This window comes from Musa acuminata, chromosome BXJ1-1 (genome assembly GCF_036884655.1).
Source record: "Musa acuminata AAA Group cultivar baxijiao chromosome BXJ1-1, Cavendish_Baxijiao_AAA, whole genome shotgun sequence".
Taxonomy (NCBI): domain Eukaryota; kingdom Viridiplantae; phylum Streptophyta; class Magnoliopsida; order Zingiberales; family Musaceae; genus Musa; species Musa acuminata.
In genome coordinates, this window is record NC_088327.1 from 10751613 (window position 1) to 10775096 (window position 23484).

The 23484-nt window shown below is 39.0% G+C and overlaps 4 protein-coding genes across 6 annotated transcripts; all 4 read left to right on the forward strand.

Moving 5' to 3' along the window:
- Positions 1-321: 321 nt before the first annotated feature.
- LOC103992614 (CRIB domain-containing protein RIC7-like) lies at positions 322-1892 on the forward strand. 2 transcript variants are annotated; one of them, XM_009412401.3, is made up of 5 exons: positions 322-505; positions 587-741; positions 833-930; positions 1008-1098; positions 1186-1892. In XM_009412401.3, the coding sequence occupies exons 2-5, from the start codon at positions 684-686 to the stop codon at positions 1695-1697; spliced, it is 759 nt and encodes a 252-aa protein (XP_009410676.3). In that variant the 5' UTR covers positions 322-505; positions 587-683; the 3' UTR covers positions 1698-1892. The 2 variants fall into 2 exon arrangements, with proteins under 2 accessions (XP_009410676.3, XP_018678654.2); XM_018823109.2 differs by having other exon boundaries at positions 598-741.
- A 51-nt stretch (positions 1893-1943) lies between these two features.
- LOC103992599 (H/ACA ribonucleoprotein complex subunit 3-like protein) lies at positions 1944-4991 on the forward strand. Of its 2 annotated transcripts, none has more exons than XM_009412381.3 (4): positions 1944-2064; positions 2220-2291; positions 2692-2734; positions 4648-4991. In XM_009412381.3, exons 2-4 carry the CDS (start codon positions 2238-2240, stop codon positions 4743-4745), a joined length of 195 nt encoding a protein of 64 aa, XP_009410656.1. In that variant the 5' UTR covers positions 1944-2064; positions 2220-2237; the 3' UTR covers positions 4746-4991. The 2 variants fall into 2 exon arrangements, with proteins under 2 accessions (XP_009410656.1, XP_009410663.1); XM_009412388.3 differs by having other exon boundaries at positions 2005-2064; positions 2229-2291.
- A 2661-nt stretch (positions 4992-7652) lies between these two features.
- LOC135672708 (probable methyltransferase PMT3) lies at positions 7653-13929 on the forward strand. Its single transcript, XM_065181188.1, has 8 exons — positions 7653-7884; positions 8571-9004; positions 9090-9254; positions 9353-9535; positions 9743-10337; positions 12187-12299; positions 12447-12667; positions 13293-13929. Exons 2-8 carry the CDS (start codon positions 8738-8740, stop codon positions 13612-13614), a joined length of 1866 nt encoding a protein of 621 aa, XP_065037260.1. The 5' UTR covers positions 7653-7884; positions 8571-8737; the 3' UTR covers positions 13615-13929.
- A 6878-nt stretch (positions 13930-20807) lies between these two features.
- LOC135680558 (NAC domain-containing protein 100-like) lies at positions 20808-22730 on the forward strand. Its single transcript, XM_065194568.1, has 3 exons — positions 20808-20976; positions 21809-22074; positions 22261-22730. The coding sequence occupies exons 1-3, from the start codon at positions 20808-20810 to the stop codon at positions 22657-22659; spliced, it is 834 nt and encodes a 277-aa protein (XP_065050640.1). The 3' UTR covers positions 22660-22730.
- Positions 22731-23484: the final 754 nt, after the last annotated feature.

Below are 23484 nucleotides of genomic sequence, written 5' to 3' on the forward strand. Positions count from 1 at the left end.
TTGACTCGTCCGATTCAGGGGCTGCAACTGCCACCCCTCCATTCCCCAACCGCTCCTTCCCGCCCTTGGCGGTAGGGCCCCCTCCAAATACTACCACGCGCCACACCCATCCCATGCTTCAGCTAAAATAGCAACCAAAACCGAGCCCCTCCGACCACCGGTTTCTCCCCTCACATCAACCCACGCCTCTCCTCCTTCTCCTCCTCATGCTATTTTCTCTTGTCCTTTCACCCGGCTTGCCTTGCCCGAGAGGACGCAATCCCCATTCACTCTTCCCCCTTCCGACACATGCATGTTCTCCCACCATCGCTTTGGACAAACAACAAGAAAGCAGCAGTAGGTAGAGGCAGACGGAGAGGCGTCGTCCGCCAGGCTTTCTTTTCTTCGGGAGGAGGCGATCAGACGACGACGCAAGGCGTATAAGAACCGATGGAATGCAGGCGGTAGAAGATGCAGGATTCAAGGCAGGAGCGTGATAGATCATAATGCATTTGCTCTGAAAAAGGTACGCTTAGCAGGATACGATGAACAGGGAGGTACCATTTCATTTGCGGTGGCAGAGCTGTCACTACCACTAATCTTAAAGACGAATTGCAGGGATTGCAGAAAAGAAGCCTCTGGTGGTACGTCCCACCCGCAAGATATCCATCATCCGCATCCCCCATCCCCCATCCCCCATTCCCATGGGTACCAAAATGAAGGGTCTCCTTAAAGGCCTTCGCTACATCTCCCAAATTTTTGGTGTGCCCACCTTCTCTATCGATCTATCCATCTATTGCTTCATCTCGTTCATCTTTCTCGTTGCTTTTGTTATGTGATGGCGTATGTGCAGACGGCAAGGATCAGGAGATGCAGATCGGACACCCCACCGATGTCAAACACGTGGCGCATGTGGGTTGCGACGGCTCCTCCAATCACTCCCCCAGTTGGGTGAGTATAAATATATATCAATGATGATCTGATCTCCTTGTAACGGACGTCTCTGATGCTCCCCCCCCCTACACCAGATGAACGAGTTTCAATCGGAGCCGGGCCCCGAGGATGCGGACGACGCCGATGCTACGGCCGCCGCCCCCCAAGTCAAGCACCACACACCAGGTCGTTCCATCTCTTCACCGTCCCCTTCTTGCTTTTGGATCTCTCGATCAGACGGGCACAGTGGTCTAAACCTGTGTGTGTGTGCAGAACCCCATCAAGGCGGCGGTTCCTCTGCCGAGGCGTCTGCGACGCCGCTGCCCCGTCCCTCGCGGCGCGTAGACACCCTGAATCACAACGACTCTTCCTCCGACCGGCATTCGCGGCGCCACCAGTCGTCCGGCGCCGTCTCCGGCGACAACCCCCGGTTACGGGATACCTCTGAGGAGTCCAAGCACGGGCGGAGGCACCGCAGCTCCGCCGGCATCGTCTGCGCGGAGCAGACGGCTCCCGATCTCCCCACCGTCCCCAAGCAGCCACGCCGCCGCAAGGCAAAGGGCTCATCATCCACCGCCGGTGGTAGTAGCGGGACCACGAAGTCGTCGAGATCAAAGGCGGTGATCCCGTCGGAATCGGGATCCGAAGAGCAGAGATCCGAACCGATCGTCCCGCCAGTCTTAAAGCCAACGACGGAAGAAGAAAAGGAAAACGAAGAGGAAGGGGTAGGGGAAGAAAAGAAGGCCACTGGCGCTCTCCATTCATTCGACGCAGCCTCCATATGAATCCGTCTGTAGAAGAAACAAGAAAGAAACACTAGCTGAAATCTCAAATTTTGTTGCTTGCGTCCGACGCGATGACGTCCACGAACAGTTCTCTTCCTTGTGAGGCACACCGTCGTTTTGGTGGCCGCATTGAGTTTGATCACTAAATTAGTTGCTTCGTTTATAAGGAAAAATGAAATGAGAAGGAATTTGTTACTTTGGCCGTTTGCCGTCGATTAAAATATTTAGGGCTTTATAGATCTACGCGTCACGTGCAAGTCACGTGTACCGTCTTTGGCTATAAATTAGCTATAACCGCTCGTCTGGAACTTGGAACCCTAAGTCGGTTGTTCCGTTCCCATCGTCATCGTCATAATATCGCCGCGCGGTACGTCTTTCGCTCTGTGATCGCGAGTTTTCATGATCGATCGTTTGCTTCAATCGTATATGTATTTGGCTGGCCTGGGTGATCTTGGAGCTTTAGATTTTGGCATAAGTTGGTTGGGTTCTTGCTTATGGTGCATGGTTCTCTGTGATGTTTAGGAGTTGCAGGCCACCAAGATGTATCTCCAGTTCTACATCAATGAGAATGGCGACAAGGTCTACACCACGAAGGTACTTGCTTGTTTCGCCTCTCCTCATGTCTGCTATTTGTAGCTTTTGTTTCCGCCATCGTGCAGCAGTAGCAGATATGAAGTTCGTCATTTGGTTCCTTGTAAGAGGAGATGCTGGTGGAGTATTTTAATCTACTAGCTGAGAATAAGAGTTTGGTGGACTATAGCTTATTTCTTTGTTTTTTTAGTGGATATCGAAATTTCAATTTTTTGGGGGGATAGGGAGAGAAGATGGAGATTATACTCCCATAAACATCAATTGAAAATTACATAGAAGGATCGTCCCCAAGAAAAAACTTTACCAATTGTGGGAGTCAATATGTAAAATCGATGTATTGAACTTATGGAAATATTTTCTACAACTAATAAATAAATGATATGGGATAATGATCTTCATGCAGAAAGAATCACCGCTGGGGATGGCAACACAATCTGCTCATCCAGGTATTTTAGTTATTCATCATACTCATGTTTCCCTGAACATTTTTTCTTGGTAGTTTGTGAAGCTTCCACAATAGGGTTACAAAGTGCTTTGTTTATGTAGCAATGACAACTTGCTCTTGTCGTCACTCTACCCAATCAACAAGATTCGAGCTTAATTGTTTCAGATTTACTATTAAGGCAATGTAAGCTGATCTTCGAAATATTAGAAATCATGTGATTAGTTGGAAGTTATTGATCACATGAGTACCATGTTGCATATGGTTACAGAAAATATAACTAGATTCATATGATAAGAACAACGGAGGTACAGAGACAAGTAGGATAGTATGACCTTAAAGAAATGTGAAATGCAAGAAAGTCAATAACAGAAGGTATCCTGTTCTCTTACTTGGTATTTGAAGAATGTTATGAAGTAATTTGAATAATTTCAATGTATTCAGATTCTTTAAGACACATCTGAGTTGTGGATATGTTTCTGACAAATTCACATTTTACACCAACGCTGGGGTGAATGTGAGAGTCTAGGTAAGTCTGAGTGTACATTGTGTTAAGGGGTGATAGAAGCAATACAAAACCCCATAGGAAGACAACAGACTTAGTTGATGTCCAAAGTCAAAAAGTTCAATGATTTTTCTAGTTGTGATTTTGTAACTGACATGAGATGGGTATCCAACATTATTAGGTAGAGGTGGATGTGAGTTTCCATGCGGTACTGATGTTTCTTTTCTTCCTTTTGTATAAGTTATCTGAATTTAAAGCCTAAATATTTGACTTGAATAAGCCAGTGGAAAAATGTTCTGGATCAGTTTCCTCTTCTATCTCTCGCTTCTCTATTAGAACTGTTTCAGAAACGTATCATTGCGTGTTTTCTACTTGTGCGGATTCAATGATAATGCTTTGATTCTCAGTTGAACTTTTTTGTACTGATAAGGTCTACTAGGAAGCATGTTCACATTTGCCATTGAAAACTTAGGATAATCATGACAAATTCTAATTTTTGTGATAAGGTCTACTAGGTAACCAGCCTGATCAGAATTTTAACTATGATGCAAATATATATTGGATTTTCTAGCTTGTATGCTACCAGGCACTCCTAGTCTCCGGTATCTTAGCCTATCCAATTTGGATCAGTCAATTTTAGACATTGATTGCATGCTTTTGGAGCTTGCATGCAGAATTTGATTGTAAAGTTGTTGAATATGAATACTCTGCAGACTTTCATGAATAAATTTGCAACATGCTATAGAACTCTTGATAATTCATGATTGGACATCTTGAAATAAAAATAAAAATAAAATAAATACTAGACCTTCAAATTTACATGCTTGTTCCTACAAAGTACGAGTTCCATATTGATACCTGTAGATTTTGGGCTTTACATAAGATTGGTTCGAGGCATCTAAACATTCCATTTTGAAGCTTAAGGTCAATACCAAGCTTCATAATTGACAATAAATATTACATTCTTTATGTTTGAATAATTTCATATGAAGCAACGGTTGCCGAGTTCCCTGGCAATAGCAGAGCACTACTATCTGGCTTTTTTATATGGAGCATGCTCCCAGATTCCTGATACATCAGAACAAGCACAAGTTTTCAAAGCAATCTGGAAAGTATTTTATGTTTTATGTTCTTTTAGGGAAAAGAATGTGCAACCCAATTGCTCGCATTTTGCAAATTGCCCTTAGTCTTGGCATCCAATTGATGTCATAATTCTGCCACTAATACAAGTATTTAATTGAAAAATTGCTGTAACACCATTCTGATGGCGGGCCCTACCACATGGTATTCAATGGGAACCCAGTCTTATGTCAACAGAGTAAAAAAAATATACCTATTTTCTCTATCTACCTTATTTCCCAAGGCTGATTCATTATACTCACTGAAATTTGTTTACATTCTTTATGTTGCAGCTCGTTTCTCTCCAGATGACAAGTATTCTAGACAGCGGGTTCTATTGAAAAAGCGATTCGGGTTGCTTCCGACCCAGCAACCACCTCCAAAGTACTGAGTTTCTGCGCTTTGCAGTTGCATTATCGCAAAGCAGTATTTGCAGTAAGTGCACATCATACGTTTCAGAATGGTTGTACTTGACAGGATATTACTTGTTGATGCATAAAACTGTAGATCATGCTGGTTATGCACTATTTTTTAGTAAACTTCATGCATGTGATAAGACTACTAAATGAGCATACTTAGGAGTGCCATATACTTAAAACATTTTTCTTGAAACTTCTAAGGTAGTGAGTTTCTTTCAGCAGTTTGTAATAAATATGAATGTGACTGCGCACAGTCCATTAGGCAAATGAGGTTCTGGCCTGTTTCTGATTCCCTTCAGTTTGCTGTCTTAAGAACTTACTGTTAATTAGCCCCTTAGTTCTACCTAAGGCCTTTCGGTGAACAGATATATTGGATCTGGAAAGCAATATCTTGACCGAACTAAGCCACAGTTTTACGTATGTGTTCTCATTTGAAAGTCTAGTTTATCGAGGCGTATAGCAAAGGAAATTATGGATCGGATGAGATATACGGCTAAATTATTGCTGTGTCATCTGTTTGGACATCAATTTGAAAAGGCTGAAGTGTATTCACTCGGCTGGCTGAATCTGCCGACACACACCACCGGTCCTTTTGCTTTAGGAATTAGTTCGTTTGTAGTATCTGGTCCTGTACCTGTACAATCCTCTTTACTTGCAATGGACTGCCCTACGTGCGCGTGACAAAGCCGCACGGTTCCCGTGCGTCCTCGAGGGAGCACGTGTGGGAAGCGGGTATTGGTCGAAGCACGTGTACTAACTCGTGAGAGCTTTTGGATTGAACGCCCAGCCTACGGCCAAAGTACGCTGTCGAACGTTTGGTCATTGGGATGCGAAGATCGACGGCAGCCGCTGCTGTTACGACAAATTTGACGACAGGTTTCAAACAAAAAACGCAAGACCGGTAGGTTTTCGGTTGATGGTGTGGGTGGAGTGAAAAAAGCCTTGGTTTTTGACACGAGGATAGCAAGTTTCCCCGCTTGTTTATTAAAATGGTAAAACCATCGGTGGAGAATGAACCCTTAAGGAGATAATAAAATTGGATAATTTTTTTCAATTTTTTTTCACATAGTATCTTTATTTTTAGTTTATATATTTTATTTTCTAAAAAATAAAATTAGTCTTTATCCTATTAATTGTCGTTCATTATGAGACCCTATTGCCTTACCCATCATCATCATCCTTGTCTAAGGAACAAGAGCGGTATGGGTGGCTCCGAAGATGAGAAAGTTATCATTTAATCAAATGATTAAATGTTGGTATGTTGGGGTGGGAACCCGGGGACGATGATTGATGTGCCATCAATGTTAGATTGGGCGGGAGGTTAGTCTAAAATCGAGAGGTCGGTGTGTCAAATCTTATACTAATGAACATTAAATATCTGGACCCAAGCGTTGGGAGATTGCATATGGGTGATTAGCTTCTTCGATGTAGGAGGACGAAGGCACCAACTGTGCAAAAACCAAAAATAATCTCGTTTTTAGAATATAATAGATGCTTTGTGAAAAAAAAACTGAAAAATATATTTTTGTGTTTTTAGAAGAAATTGCTTTGCCTAATAAAATTTGTGTATCGAGAGTATGCGTGATAGGTGGCGAGTTTATTTCATATGACTGGTTTAAGAGAATAACGTAAATGAAGGGCTGTAGACCCATGTTTTTATGGTGGTCTGCACGATATGATCGTCCCGATTATAAAGCATCCGCTTCACTATATCTGAGGCGTTAAGATCCTCTCTGATGGAAAGAGAGATCGTGAAGATATGCGAGCCAAGCAATGTTGTGGCCATCACCGTCGTCCCTTTGCCTCGCATGCGTACTCACTCCTGGGAACAGAAGGGACACATCCTGTAAGGGTGGGGCCTTTCCGTGGGGGGTGCCAGCCAGCCAGCCAACAGTGAAGTCAAAGGATTGGCACTAAGTTGTTAGAAGAAAACAAGTTGTTACGTCCATCACAATAACAGAACAATAAAGAGCACCATCTAACTCAATTATGAACCTCCTTGTTGGATTTTTGACGTGGCTTTCGTCTACAATTATTATAATGGGTTCACATTCACAATCACCTTCTCATGTGATGCTTCAAGGTGGGTGGCCACACCAAGCACCTGCTTGTCGACGACAACTCACGAGTCACAATGCTGTCATGCCCCCACACGCACATTCTCCGGCCAAATGTTATGTCTCGGTCTGTACCGTATTGCAAATGGAACGTCGCGTGGTATATAATTAAAAACAAAAATATTAATTTTTAATTAAAAAATAAAAAACTGGATGTATTTTTGATCAAATTATAATTCATAATTACTTTTTAATATTTTGATTGGTTTAAAACAAAATTCAAACCGCTCATATTCGGTTTGATTCGACTTCAAATCGTCAAATCGCTAAGTCAATTTTGAATCGAGGAACCATCAAATCGACGAACATTGGTCAGTCATTTCTTAATGCTTAGGCCACTAAACCTGCTAATATTTTGATAAATAATAAAGAAATAATAACATGTAAAAGAAAGCATTTGGATGTGATATTTTTGGGCATTAAATTTACGACTCCAATTTTTTATTTTTCAGATTGATATTTTATTTGATTGTAATTGTACGGATATTGCTAAAATAAAAAAAAAGGATTCTTGGAATGTTCTAGATTTATATATTAACATAAAATCTTGCAGAGACAAACTTCATTTAAATCATATCTTTGCCGTTTAATTATTTATTTTACAGATACCTATATATATATATATATATATATATATTATAATTTTGTTCGTGTGCAGGGCACAGCCACATGGAACCCTACATACGAATACGCCAGAATTCGTACTCTCTTATTTATACGTGTCTATCCTCACCGTTCGAGTATAATTACGGTAACGTTTGAACAGGATTAGAAATCGTTCCGTCGCCGTGTCTCCCTCCGCCCACCCACCCAAAGCACACCGAAAAAGCTCTCAGATCTGGTTCTCCTCCACCATCACTCCCGACTATCCCGCTCCCTATCTCCCTCCTCTTTCTCTGTAACAGCAAAAACCCATTTGGATCCGTTCTGCTTTTGGAGATCTCTGTTAGGGCTTGGTTGGGGTGGATTGGCGCCGTCCGATCTCAGATCTCCGGTGAGTGCTCCCGTGACTTGAACGCCTCCACTTGTGGGTCGATTCGGTTTTGTGGTGCGGAAGCGGATATTCTGCTGGGAGCCCGTCGACAAATGCTTGATTTCTTTCGAGGGTCTTTCTGGTTCTCTTTATTGCTTTCCTGCCTCGGTGTTCTGTGTTCTGGGTTTTATTTTGCTCCTTACCGTGTTTTGGATCTCCCTTAGATCTTCTTCGCGGTTGGTGTTTTTGATCCTTTTACCAATTTGAGAACTCAACAGATCTTTCCATATAAAAATTGCCTTGTTCGCTTTTCCATACTTGTCCCGTCGGTGATTTAAGTTCCGGGGAGCTCGGATTCGGGGATCGCTCCCTCTCCGATGCCAATCCCGTTTGCGTGATGTTTTGGATCTCTTACGAACATACCCGAGAATCTTGCCTTGTGCTTGATCTAGAAAATTGTCTCACATTCTGTCCCTTTCTTCGTATCGCCGCTCGCAAACTGTTCGGGAGATCTCGTTAATTCACATGAAGAGCATAAGAATTTCGATTACCTATTTTCTTTTTTTATACTCGACAGAACTTTTTTTTTATGATGAACAACTTAAAATGTTCGATCCGTGCAGGTTTTTCTTTCATCATGATTGAATATTTAAATACAGTATTATCGATATTTTGTCATTTCACTTCAGCTTTTTATTGTTTGGCAGGAAGGAAATGTTCGAGTTGTAGATCACTAAATTCTGAAGGCACTGCACTGCTCGTAGCTTTTTTTTGTGGCGTTTAAATATGATTGATTATGTGGATTGAATGTTGCGGTGATAAGATCTTTTGAGAGTTCCACTAGAACGTCCTCTGCTAGATCTCCATTTCCAAAATGATGAGGGGGAGAGATGGAGGCCAGAAGAAACATTTGGTCCCATCATTGTGTCTCATTGTTCTCTTTCTAGGTTTTATAGTTCTATACTATGGTTCTTTCTTTGGTCCTCGGGGGCAGCATGCAAACTCTGCTTTAGAGTATGGTAGTAGAATCTCAAGATCAATTGGTTGGTCTAATGGTGATAATGGAGAGGTAGGCAAATCAGAAGAGTCCATTTTCGGTCAGGAGGATGGAGAGGACGGTCTCATACCCAAAAGCTTTCCTGTGAGTGCATTTCGAATCACTATTTCTCTTCCAGCTTATCAATGAATATACGAGCTTCTAGTTGATTTGTTCTGCTTTCCTGAAGGTCTGCGATGATCGACATTCGGAGCTCATTCCCTGCCTAGACAGAAATCTTATTTACCAGACAAGACTGAAGCTGGATTTGTCTTTAATGGAGCATTATGAGAGACACTGCCCACAGCCTGAGAGGCGGTACAATTGCTTGATTCCCCCGCCAGCTGGCTACAAGGTTGACAAAGAATTATTGCTAAGGAGGCTCTTAAACATGTATCTTATTGTATTTTCTTAAGCTTCTGACTACTGTTTTGACATACCATCATGCTGCAGGTTCCGATAAAGTGGCCAAAAAGCCGAGATGAAGTTTGGCAAGTAAATATTCCTCACACACACCTTGCACATGAAAAGTCTGATCAGAACTGGATGGTTGTTAAAGGGGACAAGATTGTTTTTCCTGGAGGTGGCACCCATTTCCATTATGGAGCTGATAAATATATTGCACATCTTGCAAATGTAAGTCTGCTTTAAATATGCCGAGAAAAACAAATATGTTATCGATAGATTTAGTTGGCACCTTCATAAAATGGCCAAAGATTTCTGAAATTATCTCTTTCTTTTTCTAATGCACCACTATTTTTGTGCTTTCCTATTATATTTAGTTTGTTGCTTTCAGTAGTTTTGCTTTAATTCAGAAAACTCATCCTTCATTTGAATCAACAGATGCTTAACTTCACGAATAACAATCTAAACAATGAGGGAAGGATCCGGACTGTTTTTGATGTTGGTTGCGGAGTTGCTAGCTTTGGAGGATATCTTTTATCATCTGATATCATAGCAATGTCTTTAGCACCTAATGATGTTCATCAAAATCAGATTCAGTTTGCTCTAGAGAGGGGAATTCCTGCTTACCTTGGTGTTTTAGGAACAAAGAGGCTCCCTTACCCAAGCAGATCTTTTGAATTTGCTCATTGTTCCCGATGTCGAATTGATTGGCTTCAAAGAGATGGGATCCTTCTCCTAGAGTTGGATAGGTTGCTCAGACCCGGAGGCTATTTCGCTTATTCATCCCCTGAAGCATATGCACAAGATGAAGAGGATCTCAAGATATGGAAGGAGATGAGTGCACTAGTTGAGCGGATGTGTTGGAAGATAGCTGCCAAGAAGAACCAAACTGTGATATGGGTCAAACCTTTGACAAATGATTGTTATTTGAATAGAGAGCCAGGAACTCGGCCACCTCTGTGCAGATCTGACAATGATCCAGATGCAGTTTGGGGTGTCCCGATGGAGGCTTGTATTACTCCTTACTCTGAACGTGAGTGCTCTCACTTATTGGGATTATTTCATTTTTTTATCTTCAACATGTTTGGAATTTTTTTTAAAGCTTTCTGTGCTTCATATTAATATAGGTTCTTTTTAGGTGTTTGTTTCTGCTGGACATGCATATAACATGTGCTTCATATTATATGCATGTTGTTCTTTGGTGGCTCTAGCTGATCAAAGTATTCTGCAGGACACTTCTTATCCTACAAACTTGAAAATGCTGATTTAAAAATAATAAGAAACAATGCTTTTGACACCTGGTGTAGAGGATTCAAGTGATCGCATAATGAGATACCAAGCATGGCATGTTCCCTTGGGCCAAAGTTTTAGAAGATATCACTTACTCAGACGGCTTTAGTTCCTTTCTTCTAGAAATGGTTTTAGTTCTTAGACAGATTTGGATAATTGAGGCTTCTGCCTTACGAATTATCTAAGATATGATATGATTTACTCTATACTGTCTGTGAATTTACAATGTGTTACGTTTTTCTCGATTCTAAAACTACTTATAGTGGTGCCCAACAAATTGGTGTGGAAGAGCTGGGAGCTGTAATTGAAAATCTTATTTCTTTTTGCATAATGGATTTAGTATTTGGCATATCGTGGTGCACTTTCAGGATATTGTTAATAATTTACCAAGCGTTTGTAGTGATCATGCTCGCTTTCTGTTCTGTACACTCTTTTAGAATGTTTGAAGTTCATGGAAATCACAAGCCTCATCAAGAATGCAGTATAACATCTACTTGCCACTTTAGACAGTTAATAAGCCAACCTTCTGCTAGTAATAGTATTGCATGGTGCTGTCTCGATGATTAACCAGAATCATACTGAATCAATGAGGCCTTATTATATTGGAAAAGCAATATTGATTTTCTTGAATTTAGATGGTTTAAATCTTCACAGAGACCAGTCGGTTAGCATATACTGAGGGAACAACTTATTAGGAAGTCTATATTATATGGTGGATATCGATACTATTGTGTTTGGCTAGGTTTATCTCTAGTCATATCTCTAAACCTTTGGGCAAAAGCATATGTCGATGCCATCTTTTATCAATGCCAAAGAATATCAAGTGTGGATTTTCTTGAAGTATATTTATGACACAATATTGTCACCACATTGAGCTTGAACAATTTCATGGTGCTTGGTTTGATTTGCCGTGTTTCTTTTTTGAACAAGGTTGTTGGTTTTGTAATTTGTCAACTTTTGGATGTAAACATCCTAGCATTATGAACTGCCCAATCCATCTAATCATTAGTTTGTGTACTGGTAGAGGATTTACCATGAATGGTAAAAGTACAACACACAACTATGTCTCTCACCTTATATGTCATGACCAATCTTGATAGACTAGCTGACTCAATAAGTTGGATACAGCAGGCGTTAAACCCCATGGTTGGATAATGCTAGAATCCAGGATATCTATTGTTTTATCCATCTTGCCCTATGCAGATTGATGTTACATTGTCAGTGCAATGAGAAGTACTTAATTATATTTCAAAATGTGTAATGTAGAAAATGAATTCAGAATCCAAAATTAGAGTTTCACCTATTAGAAGCCCTAAAATTTATAGTACGGAATGGTGAATGCATAAGAAAGCTGATGCTGTCTTCACCCTTGATCTAACAATTAATTACTTGCTATCCAATAAACATTGGTAGAATAGTTGTACTTGCTGTGGGCATAAATTTCTCTATTGTCATCACTGTTTATTCTTTTTAATGAGATAATGTGTTTAGTATAGCATAGGCAAGATTCTGTGTTGTAGCTATTATTACATAGTCCTGTTACTTTGAAAGTTCCTAATCATTTAGTGATGAGAGTTTTTTCACTTCTGCAGAGAATCAAAGAGACAGGGGTAGTGGGTTGGCTCCTTGGCCGTCTCGCTTAACTACCCCTCCTCCACGCCTTGCTGATTTTGGTATTTCAACGGACATGTTTGAAAAGGACATGGTAAATAATACTGTACATTATCTCACTTGCCATTCTTAATGGTTGTAATTTGATATGATTCTTGTGCAATTTCAATCATTAAATATAGGCATGTAAATGATCCTTTTAGCAATATATTTGTTTTATGATAATACATACAACGCACAGGAAATTTGGCGGCAAAGGGTTGAGAATTATTGGAGCCTTTTGAATGCAAAGATCCGGCCAAATACACTGAGAAACTTGATGGATATGAAGGCAAACATGGGATCATTTGCTGCTGCTCTTAAAGATGAGCCTGTTTGGGTTATGAATGTTGTACCAGAAGATGGACCTAACTTGCTCAAGATAATTAATGACAGAGGCCTAATGGGCACTGTGCATGACTGGTAAGCTTATACTCATTATATGAAACAGGAGATTTGGGCTGTAGGTAGTGCAACTAATTAGTAAAGACCTGCATTCGACTGGTTGCATCATACTTGTGCGCTTGTTTTTGCTAACATTATGATGGTGGTAAAAATGCTTAAAATTTCTACACTTCTTGTTTGCTAGGTTTCTTCTCTTAGTTACTCTGATTATGTTGGGTACATCCTTGACATTATCAAGTTCGTGTATCTGCCGAAACTAGTTTTTAAAACTGATCAGAATATTGCATTTAGATGTTCTTTTGTTATATCCATTCCTCGCTGATGATTATCTAGCAAGCACTGATTCTGGATCATGCAAACCGTCAAATTAATGGATTTGTACTTCTCCCCTCTTAGTACCCATATTTCTGTTACTTTTGAAGACTTGCATTGCCACTTTGTGGAAGCCTTGTGCAGTATCCTTTTTGTAGTTGTCTAGAGTACCATAGTTGTATTACATGTAGATGTTCTGACCAAGGCAGTGAACCACCGATGAAATAGTGTACACCAATTAAGTTGCTTTTTTTGTATAGAAATACTTACATCGTGTTTTATCATCCCTTTTGGGGTTTGTTTCTCACTGAATATCCTCGAATCATGATAGGTGCGAGGCGTTCTCGACATACCCCCGAACTTTTGATCTCCTTCATGCTTGGACTGTCTTCTCTGACATCGAGAAGAAAGGATGCAGTGTGGAGGACTTGCTGATTGAGATGGACCGTATTCTTAGGCCTACCGGTTTCATAATTGTTCGAGACAGGAAGCCAGTGGTGGAGTATATTAAGAAGCACTTGACAGCATTGCACTGGGAATCAGTGGCAACTGTGGATGCTGAACCCAACTCTGATTCAGAAGATGGGGAGTCGATATTCGTGATACAGAAGAAGATGTGGCTCGTAGATGAAAGTGCCAAGGATGTTGCCTAACACGCCGAAAGATTTCTGTTTGGAGATAAGCTTAACATGAGTCACCTTGGCGCACCGGGATCAAATTCTTTAAGGTTGAGTCACTTAATGACCGACCCTTTTCTTGCTTTCACTGTTGCTAAGTTGTTTGTAGGTTAAAGCAGTTAAAAGTGCTGTTAATTTAGCACGGTCTTGTTTGGTGGTTGGCTTGGCCAAAGACAGGTCCTTGTGGAGAAGAAGCTGCTTCGAACCTTCTTCTTCCTCGGGACCAAATAAAAGATTATCTATTATGTTCGTTCACTCGAATTTTACTAATGTCACTGAAAGTTAAAATTGTGTCGTTGGCTCTCTCGATGTTACTACATGCTTTTTGTTGTGAGTCTCATTTCCTATTTCGGTTTATCCTAATCCTTTAGAGGGATTTCTAATTTGAAATTCTAAATAGATCTTCATTGGATTACCTCATCTGACCGTAGGCAGGAGGATGGATGGAGTCGATTCAGTTCTTTTTCTCATTTTGTATCTACATATATGTTATTTTTCCCATTTCGTATCTGCGTATATGTAATGAAGCCAACAAAATAGAAAGAAATGCTGTGGGGTTACTGAACAATCTTCTCTTTGACGCTCAAATAAGGAGTCTTTTATCAAAACTATCTTCATGGGCGAGGTAGAGAAGGAAAATAATTTTTAGTAGTTCTCTCTTGTGCGACTCTCACCTCTCTAATCTCTATATTATGTTGAAATTGAGAAATATTTTTGAATTTCCAAAGTCCGAACCCTACAAGGATTAGGAGTCATGAATAATTTGATCATTCTATAAATATCTTATATATTTCTATATTTATATTTTGACGAGGGATAACGAGATTTGATGAGTCCTTTTTAAGTGTTATTAGGTTTCTATATAGGGTGTTGTCTATATGTTTTTTAGAGTGACCGGAAAAGAATAGAAAAAAATAAAAATTCTTCAAGATCTATATGAGAGGGTATAAAGGGGATTATGTTAGAATAACTCTGAGATTCTTATAACTGATCTCACATAGTAAAAAAATTGATTTTTTTTTTAACATAGTCATAGAGTTGCTTAACTAAGTTATATCTTACGGTAATTTTTTTGGTATAATCTTGATTATTGATATCTATTTTTTTAGTTTTTTTGGTATAATCTTGATTATTACTATCTATTTTTTTAGTTTTGAAAGTCTTTATTAACTTTAAATATGCTTGAGATCTATTAGCGACTAGTGAGATAGTTACATCCTCCTTGAGGTAAGGGGGATTGTCTCCTAATTAGATATGAACCACCATTTTCATACCATGAGATCAAGTATGAGTCATTACTTGACCATCACACTCATCTCAATTGATATTATATTCATACGCATGATTGAAGTAATCTATAGGTATCCCAAGTGAAAATGTCAACATAAGATATGAGACATGGGTGTAGGATATATTAAGATGGAGATATGAAATTAATAGAATTTAAATATCCTCAATGAGATATCCGCTTATCACTATTTAGTTAGAATTAAATATATTTTTCCTCATAAAATTAATTTAAAATATATTAATAAAAGAGAGATCATTTATATGCTTTTGAATATAATGATCACGACTATTAGAAAATGAATAAGAGGTGATAAAACATAATAATAAAATACAAAATAAGAAGAAAGTGGTCCTAATAAGATTTCTCAACTCATAAACATAATAAAATAAACAGAGAAAGAAAGCTACCACAACTGCACATGAATTAAGGTGAGGGTCTCAACTATCAAATCATCAATATTTTTTAATAAAAGATAAGGGTTAAAGTGAGGTTCGAGATCAACACTATATGATATATGGATAAAATCTTTACCAACCTGACTAGCTAGCATTTTCTCAAATCATAATATTGCTATCGAGAAAACAAATAACTCCTGACATGATATTGACTTTTTTAATAATCATGTTAAAGTTATATAAAAAAGACCTATATATTTATGTAATGAATATGTTGGTTGGGGATGCTAAAAAGACCCTATAGGGGTGGCTACAAATAACAAAGTCTATCTTCGTTTGGAGGTTTCTAAGATCGGAGCACTTATGAAGTTCTATTTTTGGCATATCTAATGGATCCGAAATAGATTCAATGCTCCAAAACCTTTCATTTCATTGAAGAAATTTTAGGGAATATAGAATACAAAATAACTGTTTGTTAATTTTTCAAAGCAGCTTGATGAAGAAGTTGCATCTTCCAATTAATCTCGGATGAGTAGTTTATTGGATGTAGCCAATCATATAGTCGAAAGATCCAATTTCCCTTTTTTTTTTAGATAGACAACGTTATAGATTATGGCTGTATGATACGTTTGTGATTCGAAATAGATCCGACATCTAAGATTTGCAAGTACAATAATGAGAGGTATTTGAGGATTTGATAGGAAAAATTATAAAAATTAAGTTGACTAGTCGAAGGATTCGAAAAAGTAAAAAGTGTTGTCAACTAAAGTTGCCTCGGAGTAAGATTTAAGGAGTAAAAAGTGTTCAACATGTTAGTAATTCAGAATATATCCGAGTTTGGCATTCAACATTATCGTAAGTCTATTGCTGAGAGAGATCGGAAGGTTTGATAGGCATGTCTAACATACGCTCCTTCCATGCTCAAGTGAAAAGTATCGAGAATTAAAATTGCTTAAGAGAGATTGAAAGAGCTCACTAATGATTTAGAATGGACTAAATTATGTTAGTTTCGCAAGTCGTACTTAATCTCACATCGAAAAAATCAAACTTGTTATCTCTTATTATAATTATAAATAAGATCCTGACATTTGAAGCCAGAAGTACCATAAGAAAAATCTAATTATTTATTTTATGTTTAATTTCTATTAAGTTCATACTTATTTATAATAGTTTGGGCTTATAATTAAAATAGTTTCAGTTATTTTATGGCCTAGGTATATTTTTCTAAGATATTTATAATTGTCTCTTTTATATTAGAGTTTTGCTCCTCTTTACTCCGTGGACGTAGGCCAATTGACAGAACCACGTAAATCTGATGTCCTTATCTCTTTTATTTTTCTGTTTTATTATCTTTATTGGGTTGCCAAATTATTCTTTGGTAAATTTTCTAGGACCAACTCTAACATAATCTAATATTTGAAATTATCATAAGTCTAATATTGAGAAAGATTAGAGGATTTGATAATAAGTTCTATAAAAATTATATGAAAGGCGTATCTTTTTAATGATTAAGTTGGTTAGTCGAAGAATCAGAAAAGTAGAAAGTGTTATGAATTAAATTACTCAGGACAGATTTAAGGAGCAAAAAAGTGTCTAATTTCTCTTAGAGAAATTAGTAAAAAGTTATGTGAAAATTATATCATGATGATGATGTGTGTGATATAGGTTCATCTGATGCTTAGGTTGGTTAATCGAAGGATTTAGAAAGTAAAAATTATTGTAAACTAAAATTGCTTAAGAGAGATTTATGGAGTGCACCTCCTAATCATTGCAGTTAGTGAGGAGTTAATTTATGACATAATTAAGTAAAATTATCGATCATTATTTAATCATCAAGGCATCCGTCCAACAGTCTGAATATTACAATTACCGTCTGAAAGTTATGTCAACGTTAAGAGTTCTCAACTGAAGTATAGAATGTTATCGAGTCGACATTAATATGGATAAATCATTTCTTCAACATATCGGGTTGACAATATTATATTAGAACACGAGGAGTCATTGAATTATGCTGTGCCCTCTTTTGACTGCGCTGCAACACTTAATGCTCTTTAAATCTTTGCTTGCTTCTCATTCGCGTACATCTGTTTCTTCTCCCGGTGAGTAGGAGTCAGCAAGTCATTATCGCGATGGCTATAACACAGCATCATGGAATTCGAGACTGTGAAACACAGTGGCAGCAGATGCATGCCCGTGCTGTCATCATCAGCAACATGCAACCTACCTACCTCCCTTTCTTCTTCCTCGATTGGTCTCATCTCCTTCTCTCTAGGTCCAAATGCTAAATCCCCCCAACATATGTATGCAAATGTTCCAACGAATCGCTTTTTATCTGTTGTGTTCTTTCTGCCCATTAACTCTTTGGTGATATGATGTGTTCGGTTTGGCGGTGGCGTGGTATTGTTTATTTACCTTCTTCCCTCTAATCATTATTGTTGCGGTAGCAAAGCTTCGCATAGCTCTCACGAATCGAGTCGAGTCAGCATCAATCTGCAAAAGCTTGTAGACAACAATTTCCCACCTTCGCAAGCTATCCTCACTCCTCACCGCCAAAACAATACCAATCCTAACTATGACAAAAAAAACATCATCAATTACAATGGCGCAGTTGTTGCCACTTCAACCAATCCTTCAGCATATGCATCGATAGTGATAATTTGGTCGCACTCGATAGTGATAATTTGGTCACTATAAGCTCGCGAGGAATTATCCGTTTGGAACGTAATTTTATCTTTTTGGAACATGTGAACTTCAAAAGATGTATCTGAGAGTAAAGAAAGATCTGACGAACTTATGAGCCATTTGTTCCTATACTCCTTGACCAATAGTTTCTCGCGTGATTAGAACTACTACATGAATTCTAGCAATCATAATATATATCACATTCAATATCAATTTAACTCGAAAGCTTATGTTCATTAAGTTACGATCATATCTAATATACGTAATTTGACTTCTTCAATCTTTAGATCTACTCTCTTAGTTCTTTTCTTTTTCATGCGACACATATAAATATTTTTAACATATTATCCATTTACACCTAAAAGATGCGACCACTTCTCCAATCATTTCATGGTCTATTATTGATTCACATGACAAATCTTTATAATAAAAAATAAAAACAGAAGAACAAGAAGATTGGACATTTTGGTATATAAAAGCTCAGCATTTGTTTTTCAGCTACTTACATTTGGCACTCACGGCCAAATCCCTCACGCTTGACCTCCATGACAGGCCTAACTCATCTGTGATCGAAAGCGATCTTTCTTATTCGTCTCTCACTCAAATATCATCATCGCATTCTTCACAGTTCATGTCCAAATATTGTAGTGATGGAACATATTCTTGCATGCTTCCTTTATTTACTTGCACAGTGGACACATGCATATCCAACAGGATAACGGTGGCAGATTCCCGGCACCTCTACACTCCCGGGGACCGTTTCTTGTTAGATCCTGTGTCCGACAGCCACGTCATTTTCCATGAGGCATTAAATGCTGCATGTTTGCAGTACTGTGACGATAAAGACACGGTCGGCGATAGCTCTTAATTATTATTCCTCAAGTACAGGCTATATAGAATGTGAATTTTCCTCCACCTCAATACATCGCTGCCGTACCTTATCGATCCATCGGTCGTCGAGCCCGTTCTCCCGACCACAGAGCGAGGAGTTCTACAGTTTGATCGTTGTCGATGACGTATCTTAGCACGGTGATCTAAATGATTATGATTTGGATGGCGAAGCAAACGACAAAATGCAGCAGAGAGGAGATATGTGTCATCCACAGATGAGACTATAATTTTTAGTCTGATGAGGAAGGTTGATTGCTAGAAGAAAGAAGAGTGTGGAGGCGTCACTCTTTCCACTAGATCAACCACCTGCAATCTACAAAAGGAGAACCCTAGAATTCCCAATCATAGAGGTGCATTGATTGCCAAAACGTTTTCCCATCCTCATTAGCAAATGCACAGTGTGATTTCCAGATTTACTATATGATTCTTGACTTTTAATGGACGTTGATGTGCATGTAGTATCAATTGGCGTCACCGACGAGAAGGACAGCGTCAACTGGTTGCCGTGCTGCGGGATGCATAAGTGCCAGCGATGCTTTGGCAACACCATTGAGATACTTGACATGGCTTTCTGGTGTGGCTTCTCCGTGGCTCACTGACTGTGTGCTTTAATTCACATCATTATTATTATTATTATTATTAATCCTCATAAGTTTGAGTTAGGCTCGTTATTTAATTTTTATATGACATGAAAAAAAAGAAAAGAATAATTTCACATTGATAAGTTAATCCGATCAATTTGACTCAGAATTATTTTTGGATTGCGAAAATATTTTCTTTTTCTGATGCGAATGACACAATAATTTCTTACTATTTGTACTTTTTTGTTTTTGCATGATGACCACGTATGATTCGACAGTGCCACCAAAATAGCACACAGCATGGCTATCTCTCGATCAGGACAACGTTCGCATCTTATTATCCATATATTCCCCTCGTTCTCAAGAAGGGTTTCCATTAATGTGATGGTTTTCCAAGACTGGAAGACAGCAGACTACCTGTCCAGTTGAATTTTAGAGGAGATTAATTCTTAATAATTAATCTTTATTTGCCAAAGTTTCACCTTTTGTTCACGTTTACTACATCCAAAAACAGAAAAGAAATCTGAAGCAAGAAGAACCTTAATGAACCTAAGAACAAAATCGTCAACATCTCGACAAGAACATGACAGAAAGAATAAGAAGAAGAAGAAGAAGAAGAAGAAGAGGTGTGCGATGGTGAGTTGTACCAATAAATTCATGTGAACTACATTCACGTGCATGTCTTCTTCCTACCCTCCGCTATCTTTGGCGGTCAATTCACTGCTTGCTTGTCAGGTCCTCCGAGCTTCCCGAAAACTCTGTTTCGAGTTTTGGATGGACGCACAGGTGGCACAGAAGCTTTCTGTAGAGCATAAGCACAGCCAGCATTGCTCTGCTAGCGACATACACGGCCCATGTTCTTCCTCATTATTTTCCTTGGATCTCCATTTGGATTAATCCTGAGATGACAACCTTAAATTTCCTTATTTACATTACATATGCCAGCTGATCATCGAGTGTTGCTAATAAATCCCACCTCTGTCTTATCCATGGGTTTTCTTGCAGCCGAGGATTTTCTTCTCAAGTTCTCGTTACGCAAGCATGGGGACCTTTGTTCATCCCTGTGGGATCAATCAGGACAGCGGCGCACGCCATCTCTGTCTCCAGATGATGACGACGACGGCACTCCCAAACAGTAAAGGCAGTTTGGCGACCTATCCAACTCTATATACATTTTAACTCGTAGCCTCAATTCCCCTCCATTATAAATATGCCTCCGCAGTGTTACAACTGAAAGCATTTAAGCCTTTCCACTCGCTAATTGTTCTCTTTCTCCTTTTTCTGATTCTTGTCTCCCTCGCTGACTCATACGAACGCACAGAGAGAAAGATGGGTCTAAGAGACATCCAATCCACGCTGCCACCAGGGTTTAGGTTCTGCCCCAGCGACGAGGAGCTGGTTTGCTATTACTTGTACAAGAAAGTGGCTAATGAAAGAGTTTTAGGAGGTACGCTGGTGGAGGTGGATTTGCACACTCGCGAGCCATGGGAACTTCCAGGTGGATGCATGCTTCTTTACCTTTTCGCTCCATTATTTTCTCAGTGCTCTTCTCTCTTTCATCGTTCCCACAGAGCAAACAAGATGAAACTTAGCGTCTCTTAGGAACAAAGTTTGATACAAATACGCACATATACCTTAGTAAGTTATATCTGATGTAGAAAGATCCAAATATGCACATATTAGCCTTTTCATTGTGTAGAAAGTGGAGAGAACTAAATAGATCGCATTCATAGGCCATCTTTGCTCCTGCGTGACTTAACATCCTACTATAACCTCACAGAATCACAACTGATTCCAACTGCAGATGAAAATATTCATAAACTATTGCTATAATTTATGGTTGATGTTGTTGTTGTTACAGTATAATCATAATCACTTTGATTCCATTTAGGTTTGGGATAAATACAATGATCCCATGGCATTACTAAACCTTCTAATGGCATTTTAACTCCATTCAGTGCGTGTGTAAATGTAGACAGACAGATATCTTAGCTAGTAAAGACTTTAAGCACAAGTAGATATGAACTGACACTAACTCAGGTTTATTAATAGTTACATTGTGCTTGTAAGGTGTCAACAAGTTTGTCCACTGATCCCTTCGAAAAGAAGTAACATTTTCTTAGTAAATTATGTAGTTTACTGTTGAGAAAAAGAAAAGCAAACGTAAAGGATGTTACCATCCAGAAAACTGAAAGAACGTTGGTTTGAGTAGAATGACTCCATGGATTTGTCTTGTCTTCTCAATCTAACACAAACCATTCAAGATGTATTTTGCCCACATATTCTGAGGTTTGGTTATGGACACTAATATCGAGCATTGATGTGGTCAGAGGCGGCTAAGCTCAGCACCAACGAATGGTATTTCTTCGGCTTCCGGGACCGGAAATATGCCACTGGCTTACGCATGAATCGAGCAACAAAGTCTGGATATTGGAAGGCCACAGGTAAAGACCGTATTATCTGTGAACCCACAACCCTCGCCGTCGTAGGGATGAGGAAGACTCTGGTCTTCTACAGCGGAAGAGCTCCAAACGGGGTAAAGAGCAATTGGGTCATGCATGAATTCCGACTGGAAGCACCGTATAGCCCTCCCAAGGTACTGATGGAACTGCTTTCACTAGGCTTCTGTTCTCTTAGACATCACAAACAACTAAGTGCGAATGAAGACGGAGCGAAGAAAAGAAATAGATCTAGCAATCGATAGGAACCTTCCTCCACATGATGCTGCCTGTAGTTATGTAAGCAGTCCTTTTGATCGCTTAACTGTGTGTAATTCTGACAGGAGGACTGGGTATTGTGTCGAGTTTTCCAGAAGAACAAAGGGAAGCCAATGGGCGACAGCTTGGAGAACGAGCATGGATGTTTGGGATCGTCACCTCCTCCTGTGCATGACCACACCATGGGAGATGAGTGCTACGAGACGATGATCACATCGTTTAACATAGTCACACAGGAAAGCCGGGAGGAGGACGACCTTAACTTTGCAGCACCGCGCGGCAACTATGTAGACTTCCCCGGGGCGTTTGACAGCAGTATGATGATGGGAGTGGGCAGCGGCTCCAGAGGCGACGAGGAGGATGACTGCGAGTTGCTGCTCGATATGAGCTGCCTACAAGACCACGATCCCGTGGGAGGATGTTTCAGATTTCAAGCTACCAGCACGGATCAGCTCTTCTTCTAGGGATTGATTGAGATAGACGACGACGGACGTGTAAATGGTGGTGTGTTGGTTGTACAAGAAGCTCTACTTGAAGTAGCTAAAACAGCGAGCGATTGCAGTAAAAATACTTTGGCATGCGGAGATCTGTCTTACTGAACGAAAGACAAAAACAAAAAAGTCACTGCAGGAAACATTGATGATGAATACCAAAACAGTTTTCTATCTAATAACCCACGCCAAAGAGTAATCTGCGATAAGGAACGAGCAACGCATCCGTATGACGTGTCCCATCCGAATAATGACGTAATGACTTGCTACTAAAATCGAACAAACGCACGTCCGACTTATCCATAATGTGGATGAGTGGCTGAGAACGTTATATAATATATATATATATATATTGTAAAGTATCAAATATTTAATGTTGTTTCGTGGCCCTAATGGACAGGGCATTCCCATTTCTAATTTGAAAGAGAATAATAGGATAAACCTAAAAGAAGCAATGAAATATATGACTAATTACATATTAATTCATATCATGATCCTTATATCATACATTATATATGTATTATCTTTAGTATTTCGATCTTTATATTATATAATAATATATATATCAGCATCGATACAGTTATCGAACGACCGTCACCTCTCATTATCATTTTTCTTATTCATAATAATCAAATCTCCAACGATATTATCATCTATATTATTAATTAAAATATTATTATTATTTTTTATTTTTTTATTAATAAAATTAATGATGTTAGAATAAATGGATCTAAATATTTTATTTTTATAATTATAAAAAAATTAATATAATTTTTTTAAATATAGAAAAATGGTGTA

Bases quoted from the DNA above. Each gene is read 5' to 3' on its own strand.
- LOC135680558 (XM_065194568.1), top strand. From the start codon at position 20,808: ATGGGTCTAAGAGACATCCAATCCACGCTGCCACCAGGGTTTAGGTTC. The intron at 20,977-21,808 runs GTGGATGCATGC...TGATGTGGTCAG, and splicing joins CGAGCCATGGGAACTTCCAG to AGGCGGCTAAGCTCAGCACC. The intron at 22,075-22,260 runs GTACTGATGGAA...TAATTCTGACAG, and splicing joins CACCGTATAGCCCTCCCAAG to GAGGACTGGGTATTGTGTCG.
- LOC103992614 (XM_009412401.3), top strand. From the start codon at position 684: ATGGGTACCAAAATGAAGGGTCTCCTTAAAGGCCTTCGCTACATCTCC. The intron at 931-1,007 runs GTGAGTATAAAT...CCCCTACACCAG, and splicing joins CCAATCACTCCCCCAGTTGG to ATGAACGAGTTTCAATCGGA. The intron at 1,099-1,185 runs GTCGTTCCATCT...GTGTGTGTGCAG, and splicing joins AGTCAAGCACCACACACCAG to AACCCCATCAAGGCGGCGGT.
- LOC103992599 (XM_009412381.3), top strand. From the start codon at position 2,238: ATGTATCTCCAGTTCTACATCAATGAGAATGGCGACAAGGTCTACACC. The intron at 2,292-2,691 runs GTACTTGCTTGT...ATCTTCATGCAG, and splicing joins ACAAGGTCTACACCACGAAG to AAAGAATCACCGCTGGGGAT. The intron at 2,735-4,647 runs GTATTTTAGTTA...TTTATGTTGCAG, and splicing joins AACACAATCTGCTCATCCAG to CTCGTTTCTCTCCAGATGAC.
- LOC135672708 (XM_065181188.1), top strand. From the start codon at position 8,738: ATGATGAGGGGGAGAGATGGAGGCCAGAAGAAACATTTGGTCCCATCA. The intron at 9,536-9,742 runs GTAAGTCTGCTT...TTGAATCAACAG, and splicing joins ATATTGCACATCTTGCAAAT to ATGCTTAACTTCACGAATAA. The intron at 12,300-12,446 runs GTAAATAATACT...TACAACGCACAG, and splicing joins ACATGTTTGAAAAGGACATG to GAAATTTGGCGGCAAAGGGT.